The sequence below is a fragment of the Lactuca sativa genome, chromosome 5, assembly GCF_002870075.4.
Source record: "Lactuca sativa cultivar Salinas chromosome 5, Lsat_Salinas_v11, whole genome shotgun sequence".
Taxonomy (NCBI): domain Eukaryota; kingdom Viridiplantae; phylum Streptophyta; class Magnoliopsida; order Asterales; family Asteraceae; genus Lactuca; species Lactuca sativa.
The window spans coordinates 284306830-284326421 of NC_056627.2; the positions used below are offsets into that span (position 1 = coordinate 284306830).

General features: G+C 33.2%; 1 protein-coding gene across 1 annotated transcript; it reads left to right on the forward strand.

Annotated features, from left to right (window-relative positions):
* The first annotated feature begins 16737 nt into the window (after positions 1-16737).
* LOC111910217 (uncharacterized) lies at positions 16738-18799 on the forward strand. Its single transcript, XM_023906006.3, has 7 exons — positions 16738-17012; positions 17538-17647; positions 17731-17798; positions 17882-17995; positions 18088-18250; positions 18339-18485; positions 18639-18799. Exons 2-7 carry the CDS (start codon positions 17573-17575, stop codon positions 18663-18665), a joined length of 594 nt encoding a protein of 197 aa, XP_023761774.1. The 5' UTR covers positions 16738-17012; positions 17538-17572; the 3' UTR covers positions 18666-18799.
* Positions 18800-19592: the final 793 nt, after the last annotated feature.

A 19592-nucleotide genomic window follows, 5' to 3' on the forward strand; every position in this document is an offset into this window, starting at 1 on the left:
GTAGAAACATGGTTTTAATGTTCTATTCTTTTCTTTTAATATTATTGAAAAAAATCAATAAACAAATATATACGTTAATAATTAAATAAACATAAAATAAAAAAATTATAATCACGTGTACTTTCAATATATGGATTGAGAGGTGCCGCAAGAAAAAAAAATATGTATGTTTTTTTTGATTGTTTTGGTTTAGGTTTATTGCACTTGTGAAGACATTGGTCCATGTCTGCGCCAAGAAGACCTCACGCAGACGTTTTTAGGTCTGCGCACTTTTAAAAAACAAACGGTCTGCGAGGGCATATGTCTGCGCGTAGTCTGCACGACGCAGACAGAAATGGTCACGCAAATCTGCAGACAAAAAACAAACAACACCTAAGTGATCAAGCCTCTAATGTCATAACCAACTGATGTTAGGAACGAATTTTGAGAGCAACCAAAGTTGAGGTTTTCCGATGATCATGTTGATGTCAAGAGGATACATGTTCTTGTTGTGATTAGATTTGATGAGACATTCCTTCCGGTCTTCTGTCATGACATAGTTGTGCTTTTTGTAGAATTCAACTCTCCAGTTGGATTCAGTGAGTTGAGCCACACTTATCAAACTGTGCTTCAGATCAGCCACGTATTACACATTTGAGACAGAGAAATTGTCATTGGTGAGGATGTCATAGCCTCAGATATGAGAGTTGGCATTGTTGCCATACGTCACGTAGCAAGCATTTGGTGAGAGTATAAGATCATGCAGAAAACTTTTCTGCCCCGTCATGTGCATGGAACAAGCACGATAAATATACAATATTGTATCTTGTTCCGAAGCACAGAGTGCTTGCAAAAATTAATGATTTTTGGAGTTTTTAGGCTCCGAGTTAGATTTTGGGACTTGGGCACAAGATTTGGACTTATGTTGTGAATTTTGTTCAACAGATGTCTCGGAAGGTTTATTCCGAGATTCTTTTGGAAAGAAGCAAAAAGCCATGGTCTTTTCATTGATCCATAAATCATATTCAACAACAGGTTGTTTGGAAAAACCTTTTCTTGGACCAACAATTTTTGGAGCTGTAGGAATCACAATGTTACTTGGAGTTGCAATTTCTTTTTTGGCAGTCTTTTGAAATTTTTTGAGTAACAGTGTTTTGGGCAACTCATTCTTTGTTTGCTAATTTTGATGGCATATTTGGTTTTGAAAGTTGTTGTGGTTTGAAAAATCGTACCATCAGATTTAACAATGAACATAGTGGAAACAATCCGAGAAGATTTAGTATTGGTGGGATGAGTATCAATGGTTTGTTTCAGAATGGGACTGGCGACCTTGTTTTGAGCTACCAAACTAGGAGGATTAGAAGGTCTCTTAAGAATCTTAACAGACGCAAAGATGTTGTGGTTCCTAGTGGATGGGCTTAGAGACTAAGATACTTTCTTCTTAGAATTGGCAATGAATCTGGAGTCATGTCTTGACCTAAGTTCCTTTTTGAGAGCATTTTTGGCTTCTATCTTAGGATCGACGACATCTTTCCTATTTAACGATGATTTTTTCCTGGATTCAGATGATGACTTGGAAGATTTCCCTCTAGATGGGTTGTTAAATGTAGGCTTGATTGGCACTAAGGTTGTTTTTGAAATTACTTTAGAATTAGAAACACAAGAGTCAGATGAATAGTCTACTAAGATTTCTTCTGCTACATCACTATCGAAAGATGCCTAGACAAAATCTTATTTATTTGAGTCAGGTCTTGCAGTCTCAGGAATAATTTCCTCAACAACACAACTGTTAGGAGGTGTAACATCGAAAATTTCAAAACAATTTTTCATTTAAAATAATCGTTTAATTCTTAAACACACTTTATTTAAAATCTCATTCATAATCGAATTACAAAACGTAACTCCATTTCCACTTGCATGATAAACCAGGATCCTCAAAACATGACTCTTTCTCTGGTGTGTACAATCGAGCCGGTGTCTTCCCGTGATACTGTAATAACCTGAAACACACAACACAAAACACTGTAAGCACGAAGTTTAGTGAGTTCCCCAAAATACCACATACAACACACATTAGCCACTCGAGGCCATAACTCTGTTTGACCCTCTGGTCAATATGTCTTAGTAGGACCCTCCAGTCCCACAACTTTGTGGACCCTCTGGCCCTAAGCTCGTTGGACCCTCCGGTCCGGTCTGCTTGAGCCTTCCGGCTCATGAATCGTTGGACCCTCCGGTTCGGTCTGTAAACTCCGCATAGCATAAATCACAAAGACATAATGCATAGCATGTCACATACAATAGGATAACATAATACTCACTGTAAGCACATACGACCTTCCGGTCACACATAACTACCACTCAGGGTAACGTATAGTGAGAAGACTCACCTCGCGTATCTCGATAACTCGCAAATCCCGAAAATCACTCGCGCTCGATCCTCCGAGCTATAATCCTCTTATAACACCATAGATCTCTAATTAACACTTTCTCAACTAAGGTCGACTACCCCTATCAAGTCAACACCGGTCAACTCTGGTCAACGGTCAACGGTTGACCCGACTCGCCGAGTCTGGCGTGGACTCGCCGAGTCCCTACGGGAACCCGATCCCTCTGAATCTCTTCCGACTCACCGAGTCACTTACCCGACTCGGTTACTCAACCCCTGGTTCGTAATCAATGAACAACCCGCACCAACTCGCCGAGTCTGGGAATGGACTCGGCGAGTGCATTCCATGCACAACCCCAAACGACCTTCTGAGGTCAGATCCGCTTCACTAACTCATAGATCCATTCTCCTTAAGCTTATTGACCATGTAAAGTTTAAGTCTTGGTGCTCATTAAGCACCGAATAGCTCATGAATGGTGTTTTAGCCTCTAATACATTGATCCCAAGCCAAAACCTCCATGGATGCATATAAAGCTTTGGTAAAGAGGTGCTCTGGACCTCTATGGGTCCAGATCCAGGACCATAACTCGCTAAGGGACCATGAGGACACTAGATCTAGCCACAAATAGGTTCAAAAGCCCTAAATCTACATGAACATCACAATATCAGAGAATGATTCGGAATGGTACCTCAGTTGTGATGTCCTGGACCTCAGTTCTTCAGGAATCCACCCCTCTCTTGCTTCCTCTTGGCTAGATCTCCTCTTTCCTTGCTAAGCAATAGCTCCAAGGTCAATAATGGCTCCTTCCCTCACTTGAATCGCTCAAATGCTCTAGGGTTTCACTCTGGGGACTGATGAGCGCAAATGACGGCCAAAAGGCCCTTTAAATATGCCTCAAACCCGAGAAATTAGGGTTTCATTAAACAGCGTGGACTCGCCGAGTCCGGACGTGAACCCGCGCCCAAATCGCGATCATACTCGGCGAGTCTGAGCTCCAACTCGCCGAGTCTCCTCACAAATCACCAAAAATTATAAGAATAGCTAATACCTGGGAATCCGGGCTGTTACAGGAGGACCGTGGTTCGGAATTTAAACAACAATATGGGTGATGCTAGGGAAGGATTCTAAGGTCTGATTAAGGTCCAGGGATATCAGAGGCAGAGAAGGCATGGAATCAGGACACTTAACGACTATGGGTTGAAACTCAGGAATCAGAGATGAAAATCGGTTCTCAGGAAGGGGTGACAGTGGCGAGACAGGGTTATCTGAAGGTTTGTGGTTCAAAATGTCTCCCATAAAAGTTAGATTTTGTAACTCCTTCAAGGGACGAGCAATTGGTTTTAAAAACTCGTTTCCGAGACCAGGTGCTTTGGACCAAGGATGAAGAAAATTATGAGTCAACCGTTCAGTGGCTTCAAGAATATCTATGGTATGATGTAAAACATCAATTTTGGCATTCAGACGTTTGTTATTAGAAATTAAAACATTCCTTTCAGAATAAGTGATTTCACATTTGTCTTTGAGAATGATACAATCATATTGTGACATTACAATTTCACATTCTAACGACTCTATTTTAAGCTTCCTATCCTCGAAACGTAACTTAAGATAACTCAATTCACTTTCAATCTTCTCACTCGCTTCTACAGCAGAATCATAGGCTTTATAGATGATGTCCATATCTGATTGGATATGAGTTATATATGGTTCACAAAGAGATAAATCAAAATTATTATATGTAATCATAGATTTTACCTGTTGAATGATGCTTCGACCTGGTGGATCGTTGGTTGTCATGTAGCATAAATTTAGCTCAACATCTTCATCATCTCCTTATGATCCAGATTACCAGTAGCCTTCATCGCATTTGATTGTCTGTCTAGCCGTTAGACACATGTTTCTACCATAACTCACATCATCTTCATCTCCAGATGACTAATACCCTTCCACATCTATTGACAAAGTGATGACAAACGCTTTTTCACTTGCAACCATTTCTTGGGCTCGGCGGGCATAGTATGCAAAGTCCTTGATCTTTGGTTTTTGTGTGGCTTCAACCATACAATCTTTGGCAAAGTGATTTCCATGACCATACTTGTAAGAAACAACATTTGGTTTGTTTGAATTCAAATTATCACAGGATTCCGAGGAGTGACTTGGTGTTGAGATGTTTGGCTTGTAGGCAAGTGGGCTCTCTGAGGGTTTTGGAAATGGTTGGGGATTACTTTGATGAGGAGCTTGGAAATGTTTGTGATATGGTTTGTGAGTGGGGTTCCATGGTCGCTTTTATTTCATGGACAGTAAGGCAAACACTTGTTGAAAGCGAAGTTCGGAGTCCATTGCTTCAGGGTCGAGGTCTCCATCAAACTGATAGTTGGAATTAGCAAGAACATGTAAAGTTAGTGAAGAGGGTTGAACAGATGGAATATGAGGGATAACAACTTTGAAAGGTTCCGAAGCAGAGGGGTTCGAGACTTGAGGATTGAAAGAACTAACAAGAACTAGCGGACCTTCTGAGAGTTATCTCAAAGTTTAAGCAAGATTTGATTCATGTCCTTGTAGCTCATCAAATATTTGGTAAAGCTTCAACTTCTTGAGAGATCCATTACTATGAAGACACGATTTCACATTTTCCCGTCATTTACCAAGAATATTGATGAACTTGAGATTGTATTCTTAACAGAGTTTGGACAATCCCATGAGTTGTCATGTTGTTGATGACGATTCAGTATCTATTGGAAGCCGAGGCAACTGATTCACCGGGAGCAGTGGTGAAGGCATCGAACTCGTTGACAACCGAGGTGAGACGCTTATCCTTCATGTTTTCTGATCCCTCGAAGATACGACTCTTGGAATAATGGCGATTATAAGACTATGGATGACACATAGCAATCTCTATTGTATGTATGGTATGTGGTATTTTTGGGAACCCTCATAAGCTTTCTGTTTACGGTTTTATGTTTATGGTTTCAGGTACTTCCAGTATGAAAGGGAAGGACTGGCGTTACCTTACGACATCCACCAGAGTTTTCTGCATTGAAAATTTTCAATATTTACTATGATGTTTAAATAGTATATTCACTTTGATCGGTTTTGGAACAACACATTTGTATGGTTTATTATTTTAAAAATGAAAATTTTACTATAAATTTTTGGGATGTTACTGACCTATAAATGAAGATCCATAGCCAAGCGACAAGAAAAAACAATAACATCCCAAAACAATGATAAAATTTTCATATTAAATTCATCTAATTCATACATTAAATGCTTCAAAAATCAAACATGATTAAATGTATCTCAACATCAGAGTAAAATCAAGAGTAAACAACGTGGAGAATTATAGGCGATGATGTGTAGTCAAGCCAGTCGCTTCCCTTTAGAACTGGAAGTACCTGAAAATATTAAACCACAAAACCGTAAGCACAAAGCTTAGTGAGTTTTCCAAAACACCACATACCATCAACATGGGCCCAACCCAACATACATACAAGTGGGCCCAACCTAATACACAAATGGGCCCAACCTAACATACATATAAAAAGGCCCAATCCAATATGCAAATAGGCCCATCCCAACATACATATAAATGGGCCCATCCCAACATACGAATGACCCCAACCCCAACATACATATTAATGGGCCCAACCCAACATACAAATGAATGGGCCCAACCCAACATGCAAATAAACGGGCCTAACCCAACATACACATGCAAGGGTCACAAAGACAGCTAGCATCCTACACATTATAGTGAGAAGAATCACCTATCTTACAAAGTTGGATAAACCACAACTAATTGCCACGAAATTGGTGTTACATCACTCCAAGGTCCAAAGAATGTATAAGAGAATAATGTTGAGGCTTGCTTGAAGGATCAACAGACTATAGCAACTTCTTTTTCTTCCTCATGCCACCAAATGCACCAAAGTGAGCTAAAATCAGCAAGAGAGGTTAGGGTTAGGGTTTAGGAGGTTTGAGGGTAATGAAGGTTGAGGATAAGCAAAACTCTAGCCTACTATTTCCTTTAAATAGGGCTTAATACCCGAAAATTAGGGTTTTAGTCATCAGGAGGCTGCCATGTTGTGCCCATAGAATGCCATGTCGTGGCAGATTAAATGAAACCCACGTTCCACCCAAACACTACCACGTCGTGGTGGTCCCTCCACTACGTAATATAAATTAACAAGAAATAATACCTTGAGGACTTGAATGTTACATCTCTCCCCTGCTTGAATCAGACTTCGTCCTCGAAGTCCGTTGTCGTAAAAAACTCAACGTAATGCTCCCCCCTCTTGACCTCGGGTTCCCAAGCCCATTCAGAACCCTTCTGGTATTGCCATTGCATCTTCACTATACCTACCACCTTGTCGTGTAAGGTCTTCGTCTTCCTACCGAGCATCACACTCGATCTCTCTATATAATTTAGGAGCTCATCAACCTGAATGTCATCCAGAGGAACCACCACATAATCATCAACTAAACACTTTTGCATCTGAGATACATGTAAAGTATTGTGAATCTGGCTAAGCTCATCCGACAACTCCAGTCGATATGCAACCTTGCCTACCCTGGCAACAATCCTGAAGGGACCAATGTACATAGGGGCCAACTTGCCCCGCTTCCTGTACCATATGACATTTTTCCAAGATGATACCTTTAGAAGCACAAAGTCTCCGACCTGGAAATCAAAGTTTGAACGTCGCATCAGAGAAAAGAAAAGGAAATAATTCGCCATCGACATCATCAACACAAAATGAAATGGTTGATATCGCAAACCAAATTGTTGGAATCAACGCTGAAACCAACATAGAGGTGGAGAGGGACAACGATACCGAGAAGAAAAATTACACGCTTTCCAAGCCAATTAACAATTGGAAGCTCAACTCTTGGAGCGGTAGATATAAAACCAATATATGCAGTATTTTACACAACCACATGATCATTTGACTAGATGTATTCTACACACGGTTCTTGAAAGGAAATGACAAATTACAACTAAATATGGTTGGGAGTTGTAGAACCTGCGGTGTTCAGAATGTTGACATCATTTGACTGGAGAATCTTTTTCTTTTTTATTCTTTTTATTAAGATTCTCTATATGTATGTTTGTTTCATTATATATATATATATATATATATATATATATATATATATATATATATATATATATATATATATATATATATATAGGGCTTAGGGAATATGTGGTTGTCATGTACCTAATGTTAGATATAGAACCATCATGAACTACACAATTTTAACAAAATGCAATTAGATCTCTCTACTATCTTCCCTGCATCTTCTATTAGAGCTTATGATAAGCTCTGTATATATTTTTATGGAATTTTATAAGTTTAATTTTACTTCGCAAACCATGTATAAGAATATTTTATCAACTACTTATAGGTCTCCTATTGAAATTTAATATATAAAATGATATTGAAAGATTGATATTGTTCATTAAAAACCCACTAAACCTTTTCTCATAAGTCATCGTAGAAAAACCATACAAGTATAAATAAGATAAGTATTGAAGGAAGTTATGATACCTACTAGAGGTCTAATAAAAAACACATTCAAAATTGATAGATATTAGGGATTAATCACGAAATCAAATATAATACGAGTTCAAAGGCAATAGGAAGAATATAACAATGAAAGAAAAATGTGTTTTTAATCAAAATGAAGTCAATTTTGATGGTTTTATACCTAACATTACATACATGACAGCCACATATTCACTTTTCCCGTATATATATATATATATATATATATATATATATATATATATATATATATATATATATATGCTTGTTTCATTTCCTCTCTATATTTTTTTCTTTATATAAAATGAATCTAAACGTTAGGAAAATAGTAATGGAAGGTAACGACGATAGTTCATCATCTGACGATAAACTTATCAACAATAATATGTTTCCTGAATTATCTCGTGCTTCACAACCTCCACTTCAGAATAATGCTAGTTCAAGCAACATTCGAAGGAGGAACACAATCCAAAGAGATCGTTCGTTTAAAGGTTGAGCAACTACCGATCTAATATTACTTGGCAGATGATTCAACTTATGGCCACGCGTAATTCCACAGAAGATTCTGTATGAGCAAATGTTTGTTTATGCGACTTGTTGCTGACCTATAGATGAATTATCCCTATTTCAAACAACATGGGATGCAACAAATCAGATAAGTTTCAGTGCACTAGAAAAATGCACCTTGACAATACATAAATTAACGAAGGGTTATAATCCAGACTCGTTAGATGGGTATCTAAATATGCAAGAAAGAACTTCTGGTGAAGCTCTTGAAATTTTTTTCTATGGTGTTGTCTAAATGTATAAGGATGAATATTTTGCCGTCTAGTATCCATTGGTATTCAACCTGCACATGAAGCACATGAAGCTATACATGGATTTCCTAGAATTCTTGATAGCATTGACTGCACACATTGGAAATGAAGGACTTGTCCAACGGAATTGAGATGCCAATACACGAGGGGTGGCCATCAGTATCTAACAATAATACTAAAAGCGATGACACCACAAGATTTATGGTTTTAACATGCATATTATGGTGTAGCCGGTTCACACAATGATTTGAACGTCCTCTACCAATCACCAATGTTTGATGATAAATATCATGGAACAGGACCGATTGTTCATTTTATCTGAATGGTGAACACTACAAACACTTTTACTATGTCGCAAATGGAATATATCCAACATGGGTTGTATTTGTGAATGCATATTCACATCTATTAACCGACAAAAAGAAACGGTTCAAGGCGGTACAAAAATCAACAAAAAAGCACGTAGAACATGTTTTTGGGGTCCTTAAAGAACGCTGGGACATATTAAAAATGTCGACACAGGCTATAATGGTGAAGAAAACAAAAAATATAATGTACGCTTGTATTATACTACACAATATGATATTGAAAGATTAGGGTGTTGCGATATCTCTTGTGCATCGGCTTGACCCCCAACAACAAAGTTCGTGACCCATAAATCCTACATGAATTGTGCAATGATGAAACCTACCATTTCGATATGATCTGACTGGTCACATTGAACATGTCTATATTCCAACTTTGGATAACTAGTTAATTTTAATTTTCGTCTTAGGGTTTTAATTATTTCGTCTTTTTAATGTGTGTTTTTTTTAATTATCGTATATTTTTGTGACATCCCCAAAATCACAGCCAGAAAAGACCGATTTCATTTATGCTTTTTAAAATAATTTCAGAGTAAATCCTTTTGATTTAAAAGTGTTGCGGAATTTGTTCCCAAAACAAAACATGATAAAATAATATTTATCAAAGCATTTCATCAAGAGATGCATTTTCATTATATAGTCAAAACTCGGGATGTCATGTTCCGATACAGACCATAAAGCACAAACGATAACGTTACAAGTCATTCAACAAATATATACATATACAGACTTGTAAACAAAACAACTCGATGAATCATCCATCTTACGCCCTTGCGCCACTTCCTGTAATACAAATAAAACTGGGTGGGTCATGCTTGGGAGCCTGGTGAGCATATAGGGTTTTCAACCCACAATAAATAAATTATATTTAATTTCACCAACCAATCACTATCCCGATTACCCATTCCCGTTATCCTCACTTTACGTCCCTAAAATAACATCTATCTCAAGGGACGTAATCTAGGATTTTCATCGGGACGGACATTACTGTTAAGGGGTTTCCTCAACAATAGATATCCTAAAGGCAACCATGAGGGGGATAGAGTACACCGGTGAACACATCGTTCACAACACCTACAGGTTATGAACCTGCTAGCGTTCCACTGGACTGTCTAGAAAGAGTCCGTGGTCGTTATCCATACTCCGATGAATAACTAGATCAACAACAACAGCAACATCGAGGCCTCTCATCTGTTTATTACACACCAACTATCTACCCATGTTCTACACAACATATTAGTAGATAAAAATATATATTTTCATACATAGTTTAAAACCTGTATATCATTTTCATTCAATACATATTCCACATAACAGATGAGGCACACCCACATAACACGTATTTCATAGAAAGTAAATCAGATCTATGAGATAGAAGAGAATGAATATACATTCACACTTATAACAACAAAATTATACACATAAACAACAATATACTTAATACACTCAAACCATACTTGTATTATTATCGTGTTTATGAAAGGTAGTATACACTCACTTGATCAGAAGATGATCGGACAACACTACAACTTGCAGAAGTAGTATTCTTCAGCAGATCTGGAAGATCTTCACAAAAATCGAACTTCTCGCGGGCAGAGCTTCGGCTCGGGAACCGCACTTCTCGGGATCTTCAGGATCTCGGGACTTGCTTCGGGGCTCGAGAATATTACCGGGGCTTCGGGGTATTTCTGGCACGCAAATCGATGTAAAACGGGAGAGAGAAGAGAGAAAATGAACAAAAGAACCGGCTGCCCTCGCATCCTATTTATAGGAGGCTGGAGCCTCGGAGTACGCGGGGCGTACTGCTTCCGAAACGTCACTGCATGCGTCATCCGAAGACTCGAGTGCGAATGTCGACATCCTCGGTGTACGCGGGGCGTACTTCGGATCGGATCGCTGACTCCCCTTCGGATAATGCCGGATTTTCCAATTAAAATTAAATACAAAATATTTAATAAACTTCGGAAATTCATATCTTCTTCATACGAACTCCGTTTTCGACGTTCTTTACATCCACGTGAAGGTGAGACTACGCTCTACAACTTTCGTTTAGACCCCGTCGGCTAATTTTAACTTTATTTTTATTATTTTTTTTAATAGGCCGCGACAGAAAAACTTCGTTATAAATTCATAACTTTCTCGTTTGACGTCCGTTCTCGCCTAACTTTTTATCGCTTCGATACCAACAACGAGACATTCGATCCTCGTTTAGATTGCTTCGGCTAAAAACCGCTCGATCTCAAATCGAGTATTTTAGGTTGCATACCGCTAAGCCGAAACTTCGATAAATCATAACTTCCTCATACGAAGTCAGATTTGGGCGTTCTATATATATTCGGAAACCTCGTTTCAACTAATACAACATTATCCAAAGATATTAAGTTTATTTTACACTTAAATTTTGACGCTTATTTTTATTCTTAATTAATCCAACCACATAATTAAGCAATTAAGCACAAAACACATAATACTCAAATAATACACTTTTATTATTTCAAAACGGGTTACAAAGGTTAACCTAGACTATTATATCAACATTAATGACAGGCCCAGAAACACAGGCGTTACAATTTGTTTAATTTGTAGTGTGGTTTTTTTAATTAAATGTTATTTTTAATATTATCTTAGATTTTTTTTTTGTTTTAAATTAACAAATGTTTATTTTTACATAAAAATGTTATGTTATGCTTTATTTTATATTTTAATTTAATAAAAAAAAAGGATATGACAAGTGGGTTGAATGCGTTGTGAAAAATAAGATTTATATGTGTTGTTGGTTGAGAAATATATAAATGCGAGGAGTGAGAAAAACAAATGTGACAGTGGGTCGAGAAAGAAAGACTCCCTCCTCACTTATATGTTATATAGTTTGAACAAGTTTTGACTTGGTCCATCCACACCAAAGAGGTTTAAAAAAAACCATGTTGTTCGCTTCTAAGGCTTAAGGGAGTGGGTCGTTAAGGAGGCCTCGCTAGGAGGGCTTGCACACTGCCCCGTGACACACACTACGGAGGTTGTCGAAAGAGAGTCACTACAGTCACAACAAGAAAAAAGATAAATGGTTTAAGTGGATCTTGGGTTGTGATTGGTTAATTCCTTTTTTATAAATAAACTCTATTATATTAGCACACTACCATTCCTTAAAACATGATAAGCTTACCTCGCTTAAAAAAAAACTAAGATATCCTACTATGTTAAAAACTAGGTGTAATACACATGTATTACATAGGTTAATTAAAAAAATGAATATAAGTGTCTAAATATTTAAAAAACTCTGGATTTATAAGAAAATAAGAAAAATAATGAATTATTAAAATTTATTTTTTATCTTTTAAATTTAAATAAATAAACATAATAAACTAATGAGCTTTAATTTGATAATTTTGAAATAAGAAGGTAAGTTTATTAATGAAATTGATATTCGTTTATTACAACATTTATTGTAATTATTACATTAAAGTATTGTGTAGAATTTATTAAAATAGAAAAACCCAGAAAATGACACATAAAAAAGAAATTAATTCAAAATAGGGAAAATGACATAAAAGCCCTCAAGTTTTCACAAAAATGTCGGTTTTACCATTTGACGTGTTTTAGGTCCAGTAAAGCCGGATGTTTTGTCTAATTTCATAATTTGTTCATTTATACCCTTTTAGCAGGTTTCCGGGTAACTTGTCAGTTACCTAATGACAATAAAGCCCTTGAGTTTTAAAAAATGTTCAGATTTACCCTTAACTTATAAAAAATTCGGATTTACCCTTACTTTGATTGTTGTTTTGATTATTTTGATTATTATTATTATTATTATTATTATTATTATTATTATTATTATTATTATTATTATTATTATTATTATTATTGCATTTTTAAATGTATGGAAATATTTTATACATACATTTTTAAATGTATAAAAATATTTTAATTAATTCAAATATAGTTTTAAAAATATATATACTCGTATTTAGTATTTATATACATTTGAAAGCCTATGTATTCCTTTAAAAACGTATTTATATGTTAAAAGTATATTTATTTGTATTTAGTAGGTATAAATATATATTTATTTATTTCATATAAAAAATATATTGTATACATATAAATATAAAAATACATATTTATAAGCTTTATATTGTCTATATCATACAATACTTATAAAAGAGACATTTTCCTATCACCTCATACATTTGAAACCCACACAAATTTTCAAGCACCTCATGCATTTAAAACTCCCACACCTTTTCACCTTCAAGGTAACTTATATAATATGTTTAATAAATAATTAATGGATAGTCTACTATAAAAATGCCATTCTCTTTAAGTAGACACACAAATACAAATCACATACAAAATTTACAACGAAAACAAGTTTAAAGGTTTTATGTTGGTTTGAGGGCTTTGGACCATTTTTCGAGCCATGTTATTATGTTAAAGTTTTTAATTTGTAAGTTTGTTATATACTAATTCTTTTTTTATATTTTTTCTTGATTTGAGTATTCTTTTAAGACAGTCATTGTATGTTGTGGTTGAAACTCCCATGCATTTTTTATTTCACCACATTCATTTGAAACTCCCATGACTTTTCGATTTCTTTCTAATAATGATTATAAGTTGGTTAATAATGTTAAATAAATAATATCAAACCTAAAGTGTAATCAAATATAAACTAAATTTCAATATTAAAAAATATCTTTACTTCTACATATAAAGTTATGTTTTTTTTAACTTTTAACATATTATACTTAATTTATTAATTTTAATATATTGTTAGATGTAAACCATTATCATTTTGAAGCTATAACTTTTGAATAATTTGTATAAAATACTTAAATTATTAATTTAAATATAATATTGCAGGGTCAACTCAAATATAAATTTTAGTTTAACTTAAACAACCCAAATAATATTTTAAAGATAGTTAAAAGTGATAAAATGTAGTGTCTTTCTAATAATGATTGTAATTTGGTTAATAAGGTTAAATAAATATCAAACATAAAGTGTAATTTTAAATAAACTAAATTTCAATATTAAAATAACATCTTTACTTCTACTTATAAAATTATGACTTTAACTTTTAACATATTATACTTAATTTATTAAATTTAATATGTTGTTGTATATAATCAATTATCAGTTTAAAACTACAACTTTTGAGCAGTTTGGACAAAATACTTCAATTGTTAATTTAAATATAACATTACAGTGTCAACTTAAATATAAGTTTTAGTTTCACTTAAAAAACTCAATGAATATTTTATGAATGGTTAAAGGTGATAAATTTTAATGCTAACTGCAGAAACTAAATTGTAATACCAGTTTAACTAAAATACTTTCTACTTATATTTTTATAATTATTAAATGTTTTCAAATGAGTAGCTTAAAATAACTTATAACAATAATAGTTAGAATTAACTCTATATAAATGATTATATTGTTACCTTTAAAATAAAAAAAACAATGTTTGATGTTTTAAATAATTATAATGATAGAAATTAAAACGTTAAACAAATAAATTTTAAAAAATTAATTAACAATAACAACAACTATAAATAACATTAAACCGTATATTATAATTAATTTTATTCATAAATAACTTGCAGATAAAAGTCATTCAAACGATTGAAATTATACATTTATAATAGATGTACATATTATAATATAGTTCAAAATAATCAATATATAATATCAATTTAGTATATGAATTATAATATCAAATTTAACAACAACGTTATTGTTTTATTTAAAAAACATATGTTTGTAAAGATTTCAACTATATAGGTATTTCTGGGTAACGCTCGAACATTCACCTAGTATATAAGATATAATTATATGTATTTGTATTACTAAGTATAAATATGTATTTATTTCATATTTATATGCATACGATAGTTTTTATACAAAATAAATACATATTTATATCTATTAAATAAAAATAAAAATATTTTTAAATGTATAAATACATTTTTGTTTGTATTTAATAGATATATTTATTTGTATTAAATTGTATTTAATCTATATAAATATTTATTTATTTAGTATAAAAACTATCGTATACATATAAATATGAAATAAATACATATTTATACTTAGTAAGCAAACACCATTTTTTTTTTCTGGTTGATGAATCACCCAAATAATTAAAAAATATTTCATTTATATGTATTTTACCTTATCAATAGATTTTTTATATTTATACGTATACATTATATTTTTATACGAAATACATATATATTAATACCTACTAAATACAAATAAATATATTTTTAATATACAAATATGTTTCTAAAGACGTACATTAGATTTCAAATATATATAAATACTAAATAGAAGTAAATATATTTTTAAATACTAAAAAAGGTAATCTGTAAAAATATTGTTATAAATTTAAAAACATATTTAAAAATATATGTATAAAATATTTTATACATTTAAAAACGTATTAAACATATAATAATAATAATAATAATAATAATCATCATCATCATCATCATCAAAATAATGATCAAAGTAAGGGTAAATTCGAACATTTTTTAAAACTTAAGAGTAAATCCGAACATTTTTGAAAACTCAAGGGCTTTACTGCCATTCGGTAACCGATAGGTTACCTGGAAACCGACTAAAAGAGTATAAACGAACAAATTAAACAAAACATCCGGTTTTACTAGACCTAAAACACGTCCAATGGTAAAACCAACACTTTTGTAAAAACTTATGGGATTTTATGTTATTTTCTCTTCAAAACAACTACAAAATGACATTTAAAAAATTAAATGAGAATCTGACATATAGAAAAAAACCCCTTAATTTATTAAAATAGATGGTATCATTGACTCCGGCCTAACCATTAGGCTGGAGGGAGTGGCTCTCGCCAAAAGCTCGCCTCCGGCCTAAGTACTTATCGCGGTTGAAATTCCAATAGTGGTCACATGCCGCTATTTGAAATCGCGGTTATCACTGTGGTTTAGCGGTTTTTTTAATATTATATATAATTTATATTATATATTTATACAAAATTTATATATTAGATTATTAATACTATATAGAATTAATATCATAAAAAATCATAAATAAACATAATATATATATATATATATATATATATATATATATATATATATATATATATATATATATATATATATATATAATATTCTAATATAGTAATATAGAAACTAAAAAGTGTCAAAATGTCATTGCAACTCAAGTCGTCCGTGTTTCTAAGTACTGAAGCAGACGAGAAAAAGAAGTTGTCATTTGTTGTTTTCTAGTTTGTAATTAATTATATTTATTATTTGGACTTATTAAGACAAAAAGTATAGTGGACTACTTAAAAAAATAAAAATTTAATATTGAAATAACACACAATCACTTTTTTCTTTATCAAAGTATCCCAATATGCATGAAATTGTAAAAGCGGGTGCAACGTCGCTATAACGCCAGTCCCTTCATATTTGTTGCATGCCTCGTCTAATGTTACTCGCCACACTGCGAGCGACAGGAAAGATAAAGAAAAATGGAAGAGAAAGGCTATGATGGCTTATTTCTCATTTTTTTTCTATTTTTTTAAACTAAAATAAAACAACCTTTTAAATGCTACCACTCCTTGTCTCTTACAACTTAGATGCTATACCACTCACCTTTCCATGTAGTTTAAAAAAATTCTATGTGACAAACACCAGCAATCCAAAAAACATGCGACCCTAAACACCCATTTCCCCCCAAAATAGATAATTCCCTCCAATTTCCTAAAATCTCTCTCTCTCTCTCTCTCTCTCTCTCTCTCTCCAAATACCGAAACGGAAATCCTGTCACACTTTGGGGGTCTCTCGTTCTTCCGATCTCGGATCCGCTGCTTCTACGCGTATCTCTGTCTGCGTGTTGCTTTCACCTCTTCAGGCTTCAACATCTAGCCTTCTGGTTTGGTCTTATATCTCTGATAATATTTTGTTAGTTGAAATTAGACATGTTAAGTTCAAATATTTTAGTGGGTTTTTGAAACTTGAAATGCCTCTTGGTAGTTCATATTTTGTTAGATTTAATTTGTTGAACTTGAAAATCGATGTGTTTAGGGTAAAAAACGTTAATTTTTTTAGGGGTAGTCGAAATGCTTGTAATAACAATTTCGCTGTCGTTAGTACCTTGTCAGGGTTTACATTGAGTCTGTTGAAATGATTTAAATAATTATTTTTTGAGGGGTTGTCAAGAACATCTCCCCACCAACATTCATTGTTCATTTCACATTATCAGATCATCCCCAATTTCTGATCCCCACCAGTAGATATCATAGATATCTAAAAAACTCTTTGTTTTGTCTATCTATTGTATCACAATTAACATTCGTATGTTCAAATTTCCCTAATTCACTGAATAGTTGGTGAATGCGATCATTGTTAGATCATGTAGTCAAGGTGTTCGATGAAATGCTTATGTGGTTTCTTGCAGTTGCATAAGGATCGACAAACAACTAAAACATCAAAATGTATGGTCGAAAGGCTTATCAACTCGTTAAAGAATTCACGAACAGCGAATCCGGGCAGCTCACAGGCTTTAATGTAAATCTTCTTCTTCTCTCACTACTCCCAAATAAAAGTATTCACACATAAAAACTTCTTTCATTGGTTTTATTTTTATCTAGGATGATCTATTTGCTCAAGTCATCGAGGATTGTAAAGAACATGTTCTTAAACTTCAATCCCTTTTGAGGTAATCAGTCCACCTTTCATTTAATCATTTTTTTTCTTTTGTACTTTTTATATTCTTACATTTGTATCCCGATTTTAAAATAGGAAAATGCAAGAAGAAGGATCAGACAATCAAACAACAAAAAATGCTGATCATTTCGGGGCACTTATGCATCACCTTGCATTGGTTCGCAACAAACGTTGTCTCATGGCTTATGTGTAATCACTCACTTAACACTCTATTTTTTTTTATTATTATAAATAAATAATAATAATAATAATCTAATTTTCATAATTAATTATTTTGATAGGTATAACCGAGCAGAAGTTGTTCAAAATTTAGGGTGGACAATTGATCTTGTGCTCCCTCTTGAAATTGAAGAGAAACTTAGTATCTCAGAAAAAGAATATTTCAAAAGCCATTCTAAAACTTTAAAATCCTACATGTCAGATTTGGATATTGATTTGGCTGTGGTATGCTACTGTTTAATTTCCAATAGTTGTGAAATGTGGTGAATTTAATATTGTTTTTGTAATTTAATTTGATTAATTTGTTATTTAGGACATGGTCCCACCAAAAGATCCATACATTAAAGTGAGGGTACTTGAGGAAATTGGTAATGTTGTGTTGAGTGATCAGTCAGCTAACCTTACAAGATATGCAATTCTGTTTCTTAGGCGAACAGATGCAGAACAATACATTTCTCAGGTAGTATATATATATATATATATATATATATATATATATATATATATATATATATATATATATATATATATATATATATATTTATATATATTCCAAACTTTACTTACTTTTCTATTTCGTTAAATAATTCTAGCTTTTTGTTTTTTTCAACAGGGTAAAATGGAAGAGCTAACAGGTTGACCTCTACTTTTGGTCAAAGATAATTCATTATATTTTTGCGTTCTCTTTCTTCTTTATGTTTGAAATATTCAACTTTAATTCATTTTGGAAAAATCCTAGTCGTTTCGGTTCTTATTCCATGTCATTTTGCGTCTTTTTCACCTCTCATAGTTTCCTCTTACTCTTCATGTTTTTTAGCATATCATTGTTGTCTCTTTGAAAATTCTCATTTGCATATTCGTGTAAAAACTTGTTCACACATTGGAAGCTTAAGAAAGCATCACTAAAACGGTGTTATGAAAATCTCTTTTACAAAAAATTTATACAATAGAAAAAGATATTTTAACAAATATGAGGTTACTTTGCAACTTTTAATCTATTTGATACGTTTCATTTTTTGCCAAAATTTTAAATTATACATTTGACATGTTGGGGATAAAACTTTAGGTAAATTGTTGGACATTGTCAACTTTATGTAATGAAAAAGGGGAAATTGTATAATTGCTAAATAGAATACTTACAAAATCACCAAGGGTTTTATAGAATGTTTTAATGCTATAATTAAATCTTTCTTGAACATGGTTATGTAACCTCTCAGGGTCTTTAATAAAGAAGCTAGTACCCAATTTGCTCCATAAAATAACAGAGTTTGTATCAGGGTCATTCACCATGTCAAAAAGCTTGTAAAGGAAACTAAAGTTGATGTTTATTGATAATATTTTAAAATTTGGCACTAGAAATGGAAAACTTGAAAGAATCAACCCTCTGACACAAACACCATTACTGCTTTGATCTTGTTCCTTTTCTATCTGAGCCACGATCTGTTTCATAAATTTTGCTTCAGCCATGAAAGTCTGTAGTTTTTGTAAGGTTTGTTGGTTGTTAAATAGTTTATGGTGATTTCTTCTTGTTGTTTAAGCTTTAGGAGTTTGAAATTGCATAAAAGAA

Bases quoted from the DNA above. Each gene is read 5' to 3' on its own strand.
- LOC111910217 (XM_023906006.3), top strand. From the start codon at position 17,573: ATGTATGGTCGAAAGGCTTATCAACTCGTTAAAGAATTCACGAACAGC. The intron at 17,648-17,730 runs GTAAATCTTCTT...ATTTTTATCTAG, and splicing joins GGCAGCTCACAGGCTTTAAT to GATGATCTATTTGCTCAAGT. The intron at 17,799-17,881 runs GTAATCAGTCCA...ATTTTAAAATAG, and splicing joins AAACTTCAATCCCTTTTGAG to GAAAATGCAAGAAGAAGGAT.